We start from the raw sequence: 15,822 nt of genomic DNA, 5'->3' as shown, positions 1-15,822 counted from the left end.
AAGGGCCAGCTTACGTTTACCTCCGACGTGAGCCGTATGGTCCCTCACCCACACTTTTTGACCTGGCACATATTCAACCTCTCGCGCCGACTCGTTTTGTGTTTTTGTCATGTCGTTGGAGGCTTTGTTGATGTTTTCGTGAACCTTGGTGTATGCGTCTCTGAGTTGGCGCAGCCTGTTTTCGACATGCGTGTCGACCATCGACACCTCGCGCCTCTGGTTGAAAAGCTCATCGACTGGCAGGCGTGCCTCATACCCATGCACCATAAAAAATGGGGTAAATCCGGTCACCGAGTGTTTGGACGTGTTGTATGCGAAGGTGAGGAAAGCCAAATGTTCGTCCCAATCAGATCCGCAAGGTTTGATAAATTTCGAGCACATGTCCTTGAGCGTGCGGTTGAAGCGCTCCACCATGCCATCGCTCTCAGGCCGATAGGGTGATGTCCGAGTTTTTTCGATTCCTAGTCGTTTGCACAGGGACTGGAAGACCGCAGACTCAAACTGGCGACCTTGATCGCTGTGAAGGCGTTCTGGCACCCCTTGCCGCAATACCATGTCCAGAAGACAATCAGATACAGTTTCAGCTGTCTGGTTCTGCATGGGGTAGGCAAAGACGTATTTGGTAAAGTAGTCCATTGCTACTAAAGCGTACCTATTACCGCGAGCCGACATCGGCATCTCGGTGATATCGATAGCCACTCTTTCAAATGGCCTCGAATAGGCTTCGGTTCGGAGAGTTGCTTGCATCTGTGGTGCTGGGCGACTGCGTCGTTGACAGGTCTCGCAAGTTTCGCAGTAGCGGGCGATGTCCCCGCTCATCCCCAGCCAAAAAAACCTGGTTGCTGCTCTCTCGAGAGTTCTGTCGGTTCCCAGATGACCAGCAGCCTCATCGTCGTGTAGCATGTTCAGGACTGTCTCATGATAGATTTTTGGAAGGACAATGACTGAGCTGTTGCCATGTCGCCTTAGCTTCAAAATCCCGTTCTCCATCGTGAGCTGGTCGAAAAATCGAGCCATGCTACGCAGTGAGCTGTTCTTCTTCTGTAGTTCCTTTTTAGAAGGGAGCTTCTTTGCCTCCAGCCAGTTTCTGACCTCACCCAGTAAGGGGTCGAGCTCCTGCTCCAATTGTAGCTTTTCGAGGGGGATGTCTTCTCGACCGCCCTTGTGGTCGGCGGCCAGCAGCTCTTTGGTCTCCGTCTCAGCTGTGGAGTCAGTGACGTCAATGACGGGCCTCGACAGAGCGTCAGCATTACCATTGTCGCTGCCCTTGCGGTACTCAACGACAAAATCGTAAGTACTGAGCTCAATGGCCCACCGACCTCCCGACCGGTGGCATCGCCGTCGACGTTGATAGATTTTGGGACGTTTTTGAGTGGTTTGTGGTCGGTCAGGACAGTGAACTTGGTGGCCGCGAGGTATTGCCGGAAATGTCTGACAGCCCACACGATGGCCCACAGCTCTTTGTCGTATGCGGGCCACCGTCGTTCAGCTTTGCTGAGGACTTTGCTGGCGTATGCAATTACCCTCTCCTCGCCATCGAGCGTCTCTGAGAGCACCGCTCCCACCGCAGTGTTCGAGGCGTCGGTTGCAAGCCTAAACTCCCCTTTGCATGTCGGTAGAGCCAGGATCGGAGGGGATGTCAGCTTGGTCTTGACGTTTTCGAAACTTTTGATGAGCTCGTCTGTCCATTCCAGTTCTCCCTTCTTTTCTGCGGCTTCTCGGATTGGCCGAACCAGGTCGGAGTAGTTTAAAACGAACCTGGAGTAGTAGCCGGCGAGTCCCAGAAAGCTCTTCAGCTCGTCGGCTGTCCGCGGTCTTGTCCAATTACGCACTTTTTCCACGTTGGCTGGGTCGGGTTCCACGCCTCTCCTCCCCACCTTGTGTCCGAGGAACACCACTTCGTCTCGGGCCAAGCAGCACTTCTTTGGTTTCAGCTTCATTCCCGCTGTTCTGATCCTGTGAAATACTTCCTCCAGGTTTTTCAGGTGTTCTCGTTCGGACTCGCCAAACACAATTATGTCGTCGATATAGACGAGGCAGCTCTTGGAGTCCATTCCAGCCAGCACCAGCTCCATCAGCCGCTGGAATGTGGCTCCTGCGTTCTTCAGACCGAACGGCATCGCTCGGAAGTGGTGGAGACCTTTTCCTGTGCTGAAGGCAGTCTTCTCCCTGTCCTTCTCAGCGACGTCAACCTGCCAGTAACCTGACGCCATGTCGAGGGTTGAGAAAAACTTTGCTCCGGCGAGGCTGTCGAGGCTCTCGTCCACCCTCGGCAGAGGGACTGGCAAGCTTTGTGTGACAGAATTCACTGCTCGGAGATCGACGCAGAATCTGAAAGTGCCGTCTTTCTTTTTTGCAAGGACAATTGGTGAGCACCAAGGGCTGGAACTCTCCTCAATGATCCCTTCTTTCAGCATCTTTTCTTTTTGTCTTTCCACCTCGTCTCTCAGCTTTACTGGGATTCGTCGTGGCCGTTGACGTACTGGCGGTGCACCACCAGTTTCGATCTGGTGTTGAAGGAGAGTCGTTTTTTCCGATGTCTGCCTCGCCTTTGCTAAAAACATCACTGAATTCCATCACTAGCTGTCTTAATGAGGTCTTTCCCGTTTTTGAGAGGACTGCCGACTCCAGCTTGAGCTCCTTCACGAGTTCATCGATCGTCCCCTCGTCGACTGCGGCTGAAGCAGCCGATGTGTCGGGAACGTCGTACATACCTCTCCCATTCTCTTGGATTGAGTACAGAAGTCCTATCTCTGTACCTGGAGGGATCGTGACTGCCTGGCTACCGATGTTTGCGATTTGGACCGGGACCTTGGCTTCGCTCGTCACCGCAGTAACCACGCGGGGGATTCTCCATTCCTGCTCGTTCCCCACGGGCTGTGGCTCGAGCACGCCTTGCCAACTGACTTCCCTGGTGACTTTGACACCACCGTCAGGAATCTCGACGTCGACCTGAACGAGCGTCTGAGACTTTGCCGGTATTGTAACGGGCGAGCATGTTAGCACCCTGGCACGCTGGGGTCGCAGCTCAGCGTATGTTGGGAGGGGAATCTCAAGGCTGCTCACCCTGAAGACCCCTGCCTTGTCATCCAGCACTGTTTTGTGTTGGCAGCAGAAGTCTCGGCCGAGAACGACCTGGTAAATCAAGCCTGGAATGACCAACATGGGCTGGATGAACTGCAGAGTCTGTATTGAAAAGGACACTTCTGCTTGTGTGTTGACCTGTATTTTCTGTCCACCCGCTTGCGTTATTGTTCCAAAATATCCTTTGTGTGACGCTTCTTTCGGTACAGCTGCTTGAGCGAATTCTTGTCCGATCATTGACGCATCGGCTCCGGAATCTACGAGGGCCCATACAATGCGTCCTTCGACTTCGATTTTGATTACTGCTGCACGTTTTGGGCTTGCTTCTTGTTCCTCTCCGACTGGTGCTTGCCCTTCAGCACCAGTCAATGACCGTTTCCCTGCTGCATGCCCTGGTGCGGTCCGGCTGGGTACTGTGGACTCCTGCCACCGGTCTGTCTCCAACAGTCGGCCGCCCAGTGTCCTTGTCTCCCGCAATTCAAACATTTCGTGTTTTCCATGTTCTGTGGGGTGCTCGACAAACCGAGGCCACCCGCCGAAACCGGCGTCCTCCAGCATTCGGTTATCGAATGCCCGTGCCTCCCGCATCCCAGACACTGCAGGTTCTTAGCTGCGCTGCGCGCCGTCCCTGGGGTCCCGGGCGTCGCCCCTGGGGGCCTAACCTGTCCTCGCTGGCGTCTGTCCAAAAGCTGTGGACAATTGCGCTTGAAATGGTTGGTATCGCCACACTGGAAACAGCCACGCTGATTGCTGCTGATCGCGTTTGGTGTTCCGTTTGTGCCTCGTTTTATTTGAGCCCTTACCTCCTGTTCGAGAGAAAACGTACCGTGCCGCACAGCGACGGCAGCGCGCGGCGGGCACGGCCGAGCCCGCCGTCCACGTGGTCCTCTGCAGGGCCTGGGGGGTCATCTGGAGCGCATGTGTGTGCTGACCGGCCCCAACGCGCCGGGCCGGCCGCCGCCGGCCGGCTCGGCAGTTCGCGACGCGACGACGACGGCGACGCGGCTCCGCCGGCGCAACGGCGCCGGTGTCGTACGATTCGATTGACGTGCAGCGTGTGACGAGTAATCCAGAAATAGACATTCATCTAAGAACTCTTTTGGTCCTCCGGTTAATGAAACGATACGATCAGCTACGCAATTCTTAGTGAACTGGACGATTACACGAACACTTTGGTCTGCCGTGCCGGATCAGAGTAAACGACCACGAATCACACGAACATTCTGGTCCTCCGGGCCGGATATCAGTGAACTAGTGTGATGGATTTACAGTGACGACGCGGTGTTGTGAACTGTGAGACAATGTCTGACAAACGGTCACGACACGACAGTGATGCAAAATCGCAACAAGGTCACCGGAGCTCATACCACACGAGGAGTGAGGCGAGCTTCAGCACGGCGTCCTCCGGCCTCAGTGAAGCCCGCCGCCGAGCTGCGCTAAGCAAGCTCCAGGCGGATCAAACCCAGCGCGCGGCCGCGGCCAAGGCTGAGCTGGCCCGGCGTCTGGCAGAGGCGGAGGCAGCCCTGGAGGCACAGGCGGCGAAGGATGAAGCTGAGCGCTGTCAGCTGGAGCTGGAGCTGCTAGAGCAGGAGGAGCGTGGCTCGCAGCCTCGTTCGTCCGCTCCACCGTCCGTCGCTGGTCTTCCGGTGGTCGCAACAGAGCCACCGGCACGAGTGTGCGTGTCTCAACAGATGGACGAGTCAGTCACGCGCACCCGACAGTGGCTGGCTCAATCTCAGCCGCACGTGCCGCCGGCGTATACGGCTCCTGTCGGCACTCTACCTCCACCTGCGGTGCGGCTGCAGCACCCGTCCCGTGACGACAACCGAGCGGTCCCGCATCTGCCGCGCATTACGCTGGAAAAGTTCGGCGGCTCTGCCATCGAGTGGCCGCGGTGGATAGCCCTCTTCAAAGCGCTGGTGCACGACCGCGCTGATCTCACCGACGTGGAACGGCTAACCTACCTGCAGACTCACCTGACGGGGCCGGCGAAGGAGTCTGTGCGCGGCATGCTCTGCGACGCCAGCCTCTACAGCACCGCCCTGGGTGAGCTGGAACGAGAGTTTGGTGACCCGTCCCGTGTGATACACGCCACGATGAAAAGACTCCTCACAGCGCGGCCGGTGAAAGATGGCGATCTGTCAGCGCTGACAGAGCTGTCTCGTGAGCTCCACACCGCGGTGAGCGTCTTACAGTGTTTGCACTACGATCACGACCTTGCCGCCGCCACGAACGTCACCACTGTGACTGGGAAGCTACCAGCCTCCCTCGCCTGGAGGTGGGGCGAGCACATGGTGGAAAACGGCATCACTCGTCCGACGCTCGTCGATCTCGACGAATGGCTTCGCCGTCATGTGTCAGCTGGTCGGTTGGCCTTGAACGTGACCACCAAGCAGCTGCCGAAGGTCGAGGCTAATGACGCTGAGTGCCGCCCGAGACGCGTGTTTACCACCACGTCGGCACGGCCCGCGCCGGCGGCTGTAAAGCGGGGGAGGACGGCGGCCATAAAATCATCAGTGGACGGGAACAGCGCCGGCTGTGCCATGTGTCAGCAAACACACCAGCTCCAGCGCTGTGACAAATTTCTCGCGTTGACTGTGAGTGAAAGGGCAGAGTTTGTCGGCAGAAACAGACTGTGTTTCAACTGCCTGGGCCGCGATCACATCAGCGCTACGTGTCCCAGTGATGCACGATGTGACGCGGAGCACTGCAGCAGGCGTCATCACGCGCTGCTGCACAACGGCAGACGAGTGTTTCCGCGGAGTGATAACGCTGGTGGCACGCCGTCATCCACCAAACACGTCGGCACAGCGTCGGTCGAACCTCGCGGTCATATTCTGCTGCAGGTGGTACCCATCACCGTGAATGGTCCGGCAGGTAGCCGCACCACAAACGCGCTATTGGACTTAGGAAGCCAGGTCACACTGGTCACCGACGGCCTGTGTGACCGGCTCGGCATCTCGGGGCCCGCGGGCAAATTGTTGCTGAGCACTCTGAACGGGAACCAAACGATGCAGTCACGGCGCGTATCCCTTGCTGTTGAGGCTGTGGGCGGCGACGGCAAGGCGCACTGCATACAAAACGCCCAAACGACGCCGACGTTAAACGTGTCAGCCAAGGTCATGGACTGCACGGTGGCAAAGGAGGAATGGCCGCACCTGGCCGACCTGGATCTCCCCAGCGCCACCCGCGACCCGGTGGAGGTGCTCCTGGGGACGGACGCCATCGAACTAATCGTGCCACGGGAAGTGATTGAAGGGCCGCCGGGGACGCCGTGCGCAGTAAAAACCCTGCTGGGATGGTCAGTGACCGGGCGAGTGCCGGGGCGTTCCATGTATGAACAAGGTGAGCACGCTGTGCACCATGTACAGTCACCAGCACTTGCTACTAATCACCTCGTTTTTGTTCAGTAGTTTGAAGACCGATCAATTGTCAGTCGCGCAAGATACGTCAAACGATCCGTTTGGTCCTCCGATTTTCGAATATCTAGCTTGTTTTTGTATATTCGAAGCATTTTGGGATGGGGAGCCAAAAAACCTCTTTTCTGCCCTAAAGTGTGCCCCAAGATGTCGTAGAACCTAGCCCCGCCTCTGATCCACAGACCACTAGTGCCATCTCTTGTCAGCCGAACAAGCCGCAGAAGTAAATAATGTCACGTGACCTTTCCACACGCTACAATTACTACGCAGCTGTAGTGGGGGAAGCGGGGCGGAGGCGTGGAGAGGGACGCGATCGGTCGGCTGGGGTCAGGTCGCCGAGGTCAGAGGTCATCCGCCGGAGGGTGTTTGAGCGGTTGGGCCGTGTGGGCTGGGGCCTGCGGAGTGGGGAGCGCCTGGACCTGTCTGGAAACACGCCCTACAACGCTGTGACAGTCGATAATATTGTGAGGAAAGAGAGAGAGAGAGAGAGAGAGAGAGAGGGAGATGGAGAGGAAGAGAGAGAGGGAGAGAGAGAGGAAAGAGAGAAAGAGAGAGAGAGAGGGAGAGAGAAAGAGAGAGGGAGAGAGAGAGAGAAAGAGAGGAAGAGAGAGAGAGAGAAAGAGAGGAAGAGAGAGAGAGAGAGAAATAGAGAGAGAGAGAGAGAGAGAGAGAGAGAGAGAGAGAGAGGGAGATAAGGAGAGCGAGAGATGGAGAGCGAAGAGAGAGAGAGAGAGAGAGAGAGAGAGTCAGAGCGAGAGAGAGCGAGAGAGAGAAAGAGAGAGAGCGAGAAAGCGAGAGAGAGCGAGAGCGAGAGAGAGAGAGAGAGAGAGAGAGAGAGAGAGAGAGAGAGAGAGAGAGAGAGAGAGAGAGAGAGAGAGAGAGATAGAGAGAGAGAAAAAAAACTGAAAAGGAAAACCAGAGAGGGTAAAATGAGAAAGAGGGCAATGGGTAAATCAGTGAGAGGGAGCGAGAGAGGAAATATTTAGTTGTGTCAGCTTGTTTCACATGTAAAATGCAAATTGGCTTTCCATCATTACAGCTTCGGATTGGAAATTAAATCTTAGCATCCTTGTGATAAACCCACGTTGACGGGATGCAGTAGCGGCGGAACACCTTCAATTAAGTGGGGGGGGGGGGGGGCACTGCCGACTTTCGGTCCTATTATTTCCATGCAACGCTCATAGGGCTAATGTTGAAATGCCAAAATCAAACGGGGGCACGGTGCCTCGTGCCCCGGTGCTCTCCCCGTTCCGCCGCCTATTACGGGATGGGGACGCTTTTATGGTCGTCGTTGGAAGCTCGGCACTAATGGGATCTGGGGATGATGTTGAAGGTTTCGCAAATGTGTCATAAAAGATGCTATTTTTTTGCACATCCCATTAAACATTTTTTACGTTTGCTATGAAAATGTTAGGCCCAGTTCCTTCAAGATCAGGTCCACGACTCCACAGCTTACAACAGGAGCTAGCTAACATAACAATTAACCCGCGCCGTGTTGGTGGCATGAACTTTCCATCGAGTGCTGGGGGGGGGGGGCGTTTTACGCCCCTCCGTCTTCCATCGAGTGCTGGGGGGGGGGCTCCGTCTAACTCGGTTCCTGGGCCACGTAGCGACACACGGTAAGCGACAATCGAAAGAGCGTCAAAAATAAGGAGGAAAACACTCGGTCATTTTAAGGTCAGGGCAAAGGTCAGGTCACCAGGGTTCATCAAAGGTTAAATTTTGTTGATTTCAACGATTTCGAACACCCGACGGCTAACTCGGGAACCAATAGAGCTACAGCGCCGCGGAAAAGCGCATTCGATAGCTCTTTTAACGCTTTTTCGCCAACATGTCCTCAAATTTGACCTCAGATCAACGGTTTAGCCCCCAGAGGGCACCGCTCTGATTGACCTCAAATTTGACCTCAGATCAACGGTGTTTTCACCGCTCTAGCACGTCTCTGTCAAAAGTCAAAAAACTGCTGAAGACCTTTTATGTCCTAAAATGACCTCAGGGGCACACACAGGGGTCACAGGTGCAATTTTCCGATTCAGTGTGTCATGCTTACCTATGGACCGATGTTTGAGAGGGTGTAGAACGAAATTCGTCCAAAAGAGGCCCATTTCAATTTTCTCCCATTGACTTATACCTAATGGAGCAGTCGCAAAACTGACCTGACCTTAGGTCACAGACATAAAAAATCCAAGGTATCCATTTTATACATACTGTTACCCTAAGCAATTACTGAAAGTTTTAAAGTGATCATTCAGTCGGTGTAGCTACAACGAGCTTTCGAATTTTTTCTGAGGTAAGGTCACTTGACGTTACCTGGTGACCTGACCTTGAATGAGGCTACGCGTCGCGTCGCCGTTTTTGAGATATTCGCGAAAAACCTGAGGGGGAAGGGCGTAACCCCCCCCCCCCTCAGCAAGGCGCGGGTGGTCGACTCGGACTGAACAAATGCCTTTAAAGGGACCCTCCCGCCTTCAAAAAAGTTTATGAATTGGCATGAAAGTGATGTCGCTCGGTTCAGAAAGAGCGAAAACGAGTATCTACCAAATTTCACCGAAAAATATTCACCGGTTTTCAAGATATTAGACTTTTACTTTTGTTTACTTTTTTGGGATCTCCGCTGTTTCTAGCGACTTTATTTTAGAAGTGCGGCGTTTGCGGCAGATGTTGCGCGCAAATAGCATATACCACCGCGTGCTACAAAACGTTTTAGTCAAACATTTAAAAATCGTTAGATATTTGCGCTGACGTCACACATTCAGAGGGGTATTCCTAAGCATTAGCCCCTCTGAATCAAAATGCTGCAATTTTGAAATTCAATATTTCCGATTTAAGGCATTTCTCGATGTTGCGAGTGCCGAAACCGGTAATTGTGAGCCAGGGACCCCATTTTGGCTATCTCAACTCAAATCTAATGTTAAGGTGGGAGGGTCCCTTTAACGTTTAACGGTTGAATAAAGTGAGAGGATTGAGGTAGGCTTGTATCGGATTTTCTTCTGCTTGTCGGTAGTTTAGGTTGAAGTTAATTTCGCGAGCTGTCCATAATCATTCAAGAGGGAAAATTCAGCTGCACATCGTTCGGGTCAAAGTAATACCAAACATTCTCAAATTTTGTAGTAAAGAGCCAGTAGTCTACGAATATATTAAAAAAAAAACAATTAGAAAAAGAATAAGCGGACCGGTTTCGTCTATCAAAGACTTCTTCAGCGCTTTTTTCAAAAACGTATAAGAAGAAAACTAGCACAGTGACAATCGTTTGAAATAAAATTGGATTCAGTAAGAACTAAGAACTTCATTGTCCGAAAACCGCTGACAGTTGATAGCTCAATGACACTTAGAGCCGTGCATAAGGATGCGTGAAAACACTCCTCATCTCGTTCTATTACGAGAGGACCATGTCATGGCGTGAGAAAGGTGTTCTCAAAATAAATGACACTGTATGAGTGAATAAATATTCCGCGCCCCCTTGGGCTATTGGCGGACCCTACCACCTGATCGGGTGGTGCAGCCGTTTCGCCCTCCACCTGAGATCTCGGAAAGTTACCGACCGATTTTAAACATTCAAAATGGGTTCGATAGCCCCACCAGGGAACTACCTTGTTACCAGGTTTCGTTGACCTAGGTGCAACCCATGACGTCACAAAGCAGGTCAAAGGTCGCATTTTTTCACCGATTTAGTCTAAGGAATGCGTTACAGTCAGTTAACACATCAAATAAAAGGCATGTTATCGAAAAACATCGATGGAGCGTTGGTTGTCTAATACATATGTTGCCTAAAGAGGTCATTGATGCCAGGTCAGTTCACAGAGGTCAGGTCACTAAGGCTCACAATATGAACCCAACTATGCTAGGGTCGTGTGATGCATGTTTTATGGCCAATTTTACATTTAAAATTCAATGGTGTGAGCTAGACGGCCATTGGGGCCAGGTAAGATTACATTCTGGTGGAGGTCAGGTCAAGGTCAGGTCAAAGTAGGTCAAATTTCAAAGTTAATATTTTGCATAAAAGGGGTATCTATTCGATGCAGCTCGTCACAGGAAATCCAATGGTGGCCTTTGGCTTGCTTTGTGTGTTCTGTGACGGCTAAAAATTGAATTTGAAAATTTTACGTAATCAATTTGAGTAATTTTTTTTTTGCCATAACTTTGCTAAAAATAGAGCTATCGAGTTTAAGTTTGGCATATCTAGAGCAGATAGTTCTATAACATATATTTCAGTTTTAATTTTGAATGTTGTTGGTATTTTCGGGGTGTTATACTTCTAATCTATAGTTTTGATGGTCAAAATCAATTTTTGTTTGGAAATAAGAGTTAGCAGTTTGGTAACGCTGTTTATTTTACATCTTTTTGATCTTGAATGTTTTTCGTTATCTTCAAAACTGTAAGCGTGACAGCTCTTCCCGCTAAACCTTTTATTGGGTTGAAAATGACAACATGGCATCCCTCTGACGTCATTTGTGACTAATCTTTCATAAGAGCTCTAGAAAATTTTGGTCACAAGGTGTAAAAATGATGCCCGGATGGGTCTTGAAAGTTTGGTGGCGACATTTGCTATACTTAAGGAGATATCGACTGAAAAGGAGAGAGGGGGCCGTTTCGCGCCGCCCTCTCCCTCAACTGGGCTTTCAGTTGCTGCTCTCACAGAACTCTTGGTTATATTACAACGTAGTGGAATTGCAAGTGGCAATATAAGCTTCCTGCCAGCGCCGGACCAGAGTTTTAACATGCAGGCTGAATTTTAATTAACTTTTGAATTTTTAAACCGTTGAGCTTTTAAGAAGTTGTATGAACTGTTCAGCTCCTTTTTGGTCCATCACAGCGGGCCTGTATGGCATTTGTCAACCAAAATCGAATTAAAAACTTTTTATTTGGTCTGGCTACCTCGCCAACTTCTTAACTGGATCGTTTAGTAGCTTTTGATTGGGCACTGCCCACGTTGTCTGTCTAGCTTTTCGTGTCATAGACATTCTCTATGACACGAGAAGAGGCTGCTGACATCGTTTGTCGCGGTTGGATAATACCAATCCACGTCCCAGTGGCTGCTCGATCGCACTTTTCCTGGCCCACCTCTCCCACCAGGCGAGACTTTGCCCGGCACAGCCGTCGCCTCAGTGCCTCGGGCGGTGACCCGTTCAAAGGGGCTCACAATTCGTATGGTGCCGTGGCTCTCAAACCAATACAGAACAGTGAAACGCAAAGGCTCACTTTCCATATAAGGCGAACGGCTGATTCTGGCGCCGAGGCTTCATTCATGCCAAGGCGCCCAATCACAGCGCCGCATTTCAGTTAGCGTCGGGCGCAAAAGCTACTATGCTCCGCCCCTCCGTCACGTGACCCTGCCCTCACGTGGCCTCAGTCACGTGGTGTTTCCACTTCTTGGCGCATGGCGGCGCTAGTCTCGCAGGGGCGGTGGTAGCTTGCTCCCCCGCCGTCCGGGGGTGATGGGTAGCAACTGCTGGTGACTGTACGTGTCAGTGACGAGAGGAGTGCGCTCATCGAACTTCAGAATCAAGTAAAGCTGTTCTGGACGACCGAGGCTTTCGGTACAAAGTACGAGAGTGCACAACTGCACTCGAAAGCAGATCAGAGAGCCATGTCCATTCTGGAGAGCGTCACGAGACAGACCGGTGACCGATACGAGACCGGTCTCCTGTGGCGTGATGACGAGGTGCAACTCCCAGACAACCGTCAGACTGCTCTTACGCGTCTGAAGGCGGTGGAGAGACGCCTGGACCGAGACCCTGACCTCTGTCGGTCGTATCGAGACACGATGAACGACTATATCACCCAAGGTCACGCCAGCAAGGTCAGCGGAGAGCAGCGCACGCACGGGCGGACGTGGTATCTGCCCCACCACGCCGTTCAAAACCCAAACAAGCCAGGGAAGGTGCGCGTCGTGTTCGACGCGGCGGCGAGGTGTGGTGGCACGTCACTGAACGACAATCTCATCACTGGACCCAACAATCTGAACTCACTCGCCGGCGTGCTCATGAGGTTCCGACAGGGCCGCGTGCCGATCGCGTCTGATGTGAAACAGATGTTTCACCAGATAACCATCCGTGCTGATGACCGACACGCACAACAGTTCCTCTGGCGAGACATGGACACAACAAAGGAACCAGAAACGTATCAAATGAACGTGGTCATATTCGGTGCTAAGTCATCACCAAGCACGGCCACCTACGTGCTACGACGGTGCGCAGAAGACGGCAGAGACAAACACGCTCGGGCGGCCGACAAGGTCATCAGCCGCTTCTACATGGACGACTACCTGGACTCCGTCGACACCGAGAGCGAGGGACGGGAGTTGGTCAACTCGCTCAACTCTCTGCTGAGCGCCGGCGGCTTCCACCTGACAAAATGGACGAGCACGTCAGACGTGGTGCTGAAGGACGTGCCGCCTGAGGACAAGTGTGAGGAGTCGCGCGACCTTGACCTGACCGGTGAGAACAAATGGATGAAGACGCTGGGTGTTCACTGGTGCGCTCAGGATGACCAATTCAGGTTCAAGGTCAAGAAGGTCGACAGTGGGAACACCAAGCGTTCCATCTTGAGCATCACGTCAGCAGTGTTCGACCCGCTGGGCATGTTGGCTCCGTTCATTGTCCGCGCCAAATGTCTTATTCAAAAGATCTGGCTCGGCGGATGGGACTGGGACGAGGCCATCAGCGACAGTGAGCTCCTCGCTCAGTGGCACAGCTGGCAGCGGGAGCTGAACGACACAGACTGCGTGCGAGTGGGCCGCTGTTATCGCCCTGACGACAGAGCGATCGTAAACTGTCAGCTGCACGTGTTCGGTGACGCCTCTGAGCTTGCGTTCGGTGTGGTGGCGTATCTGCGGTTCGAGCTCGAGGATGGCACCGGCTACTGCAGCTTCGTGATGTCCAAGGTGCGGGTCGCACCCATCAAACAGCTCAGCATACCTCGACTGGAGCTACAGGCCGCTGTCATGGCCGTCCGTGTGGCTGACACCATCAAGGCAGAGCATGATATGGCCATCAACGAGACCGTCTTCTGGAGCGACTCGTCCACCGTGCTCCAGTGGATCAACAGCGAGAGCAGGCGGTTTAACACCTTCGTCGCAAACCGCATCGCCGAGATCCAGGATGCGTCAGACGTGACTCAATGGCGACACGTGCCAGGGCCACTGAACCCAGCGGACATATGCAGCCGAGGCTGCTCGGTGACGGAGCTGGCGCCCGGCGGCGTGTGGGTTCAAGGTCCGGCCTTCCTGCGGCGCCGTCACCAGGACTGGCCCGCCGCGCCGCCCCGCACGACGGAGCGCCCGAGAGACGAGGAAACGGCCGAAATGAGGGTAATAGCCTGCGCCACTGGGGGAGCTGAGCCGGCCATAAACCCCAGCCGGTTCTCATCATGGCTCAGGCTGCTGCGTGTGACAGCGTGGGTGTGCAGGTTCGCTCACAACAGCCGCAGCCGAGCAGCTGCTGATCGGCGGACAGGACCGCTGACTGCTGAAGAGCTGAGAGAGGCTGAGCGTGTCTGGCTGCTCAGCACACAGGCCGAACAGTTCGGCGATGAAGTTGCAGCTCTCCAGCACGGAAGGCGGCTCCCATCGAACAGCCGACTGCATCAGCTGACACCCTTCCTGGACTCGACCGGCCTACTGAGAGTCGGGGGCCGGCTGCGCCACGCCCAGATGGACTTCGAGGTCAAGCACCAGGTGATACTACCTGCGCGCGGAGACATCACTCGGCTGATTGTCACCGACCGACACAAGAAGCTCGCCCATTCCGGCGCTGAACACGTGCTGACTCACCTGCGGCAGCAGTTCTGGGTCATCTGTGGCAGAGCCGCAGTGAAGCGGTACACACGTGCCTGCATGCTGTGCCGGAAACGCTCAGCCCGGCCAGCACCGCCGCTGATGGGTGACCTACCAGCCTTCCGAGTGGGCGAGCCGGCCCCGGTCTTCGCTCGTGTAGGAGTGGACTTCTTCGGCCCCCTGACGGTGAAGAAACATCGCAAACGAGAAAAGAGATATGGCTGCCTGTTCACCTGCCTGTCTACCCGAGCAGTCCATATCGAACTGGCTCACTCACTGGACACCGACTCGTTCATCATGGCCATGCGACGAATGATGGCGAGACGGGGCAACGTCAGCCTCGTGTGCTCGGACAATGGCACAAACTTCCGTGCTGGTGAGCGGGAAATGCGGCAGGCACTGCAACAGTGGAACCAGACAAAGATAGCAGACACGCTGTCCCAAGAAGGAGTTGAGTGGAGGTTCAACCCACCAGGAGCACCGCACTTCGGTGGCGTGTTTGAGCGACTGGTCCGGTCAGCCAAACGCGCACTGACGACTGTGCTGGGAGACCGAGCCGTGGACGATGAGACGCTTCGAACGGTCGTCACCGAGGTGGAAGGGCTCCTGAACGGCCGTCCGCTGACCTACATCAGCACCGACCCCGACGACTACCAGCCGCTCACCCCCAATCACTTCCTGATCGGTCGCGCGTCTCCCCAGCTGCCGCCCGGCGTGTTCGTCGACGGTGACCTGTGCGGCCGACGGCGCTGGAAACACACCCAGGTGTTAATCGACCACATCTGGCGGCGCTGGCGCCGGGAATACCTCCCGACACTCACCACGCGGGTGAAATGGCGCGCAGACACGGCTGACGTGCAGCTCGGGGAGCTAGTGCTGGTGACAGACGACAATCTGCCCCGCGGACACTGGCCTGTGGGGCGAGTGGTGAACGTGTTCCCTGGCGCCGACGGCCGAGTGCGGGTGGTTGAAGTGGCCACTGCCACTGGACGCTATAGGCGGCCGGTCTCTCGTCTCTGCCGTCTCGAAGGCGATGGTGACGGACAGTAAATGGACTCAGAGGGATAATGTGTGCGCGAGTGGGGCAACTAGTGAGTCTTTTACGACCACTGTGTGCCGCTGCCGAGCAGCGTCGGAGTCCGGACATGTGTGAGTGTTAACTGCGTCCGTCATTCGTGTTAGGTTGACGTGTGCGTGTGTGAGAATGAGCCGCTCATTCTGTGCGCTGTCGCTTGTGTCAATTGTCATTTGTTTGGTGATTAGCCATTAGCTAACGGCTGTGAGCCGTTCGACAGTGCTACGCGTTCACACTGTCATAGTGCCCCTCCCGGGTCATTCGGCCGGTCGGTCTGTGCGATTAGCAGTTTAGGGCCTTAGAGTGTAGCAGCCTTAGATTGGGACCGACGCGCGGCGCAACCGATGTAGTTTACAGCCTTAGCTTTAGCGTTCGTTTATTGCTGTACGATACGGACGGAGACGCTGCCTGCGAGCAGCTGTTTGCTGTTTCGTTAATGTTTTCTCTCTTACGTTTAGAATTTCCGCGAG

The 15,822-nt window shown here is 54.2% G+C and overlaps 1 protein-coding gene across 1 annotated transcript; it reads left to right on the top strand.

Annotated features, from left to right (window-relative positions):
• The first annotated feature begins 4,385 nt into the window (after nt 1-4,385).
• LOC122394053 lies at nt 4,386-15,596 on the top strand. The gene is made up of 3 exons (XM_043390611.1): nt 4,386-5,264; nt 12,211-15,234; nt 15,573-15,596. Exons 1-3 carry the CDS (start codon nt 4,386-4,388, stop codon nt 15,594-15,596), a joined length of 3,927 nt encoding a protein of 1,308 aa, XP_043246546.1.
• Nucleotides 15,597-15,822: the final 226 nt, after the last annotated feature.

Source organism: Amphibalanus amphitrite, unplaced genomic scaffold, assembly GCF_019059575.1.
Source record: "Amphibalanus amphitrite isolate SeventyFive unplaced genomic scaffold, NRLGWU_Aamphi_draft 000570F_arrow, whole genome shotgun sequence".
NCBI lineage: Eukaryota > Metazoa > Arthropoda > Thecostraca > Balanomorpha > Balanidae > Amphibalanus > Amphibalanus amphitrite.
This window is presented reverse-complemented; position numbering and strand designations above follow the sequence as displayed.

What these genes read in the sequence shown, in the direction of transcription:
- LOC122394053 (XM_043390611.1), top strand. Translation starts at nt 4,386, where the DNA reads ATGTCTGACAAACGGTCACGACACGACAGTGATGCAAAATCGCAACAA. An exon ending in CTCGTGAGCTCCACACCGCG is followed by an intron (nt 5,265 to 12,210) that starts GTGAGCGTCTTA and finishes ACGCGTCTGAAG; the next exon opens with GCGGTGGAGAGACGCCTGGA. An exon ending in TCCCTGGCGCCGACGGCCGA is followed by an intron (nt 15,235 to 15,572) that starts GTGCGGGTGGTT and finishes GCCGTTCGACAG; the next exon opens with TGCTACGCGTTCACACTGTC.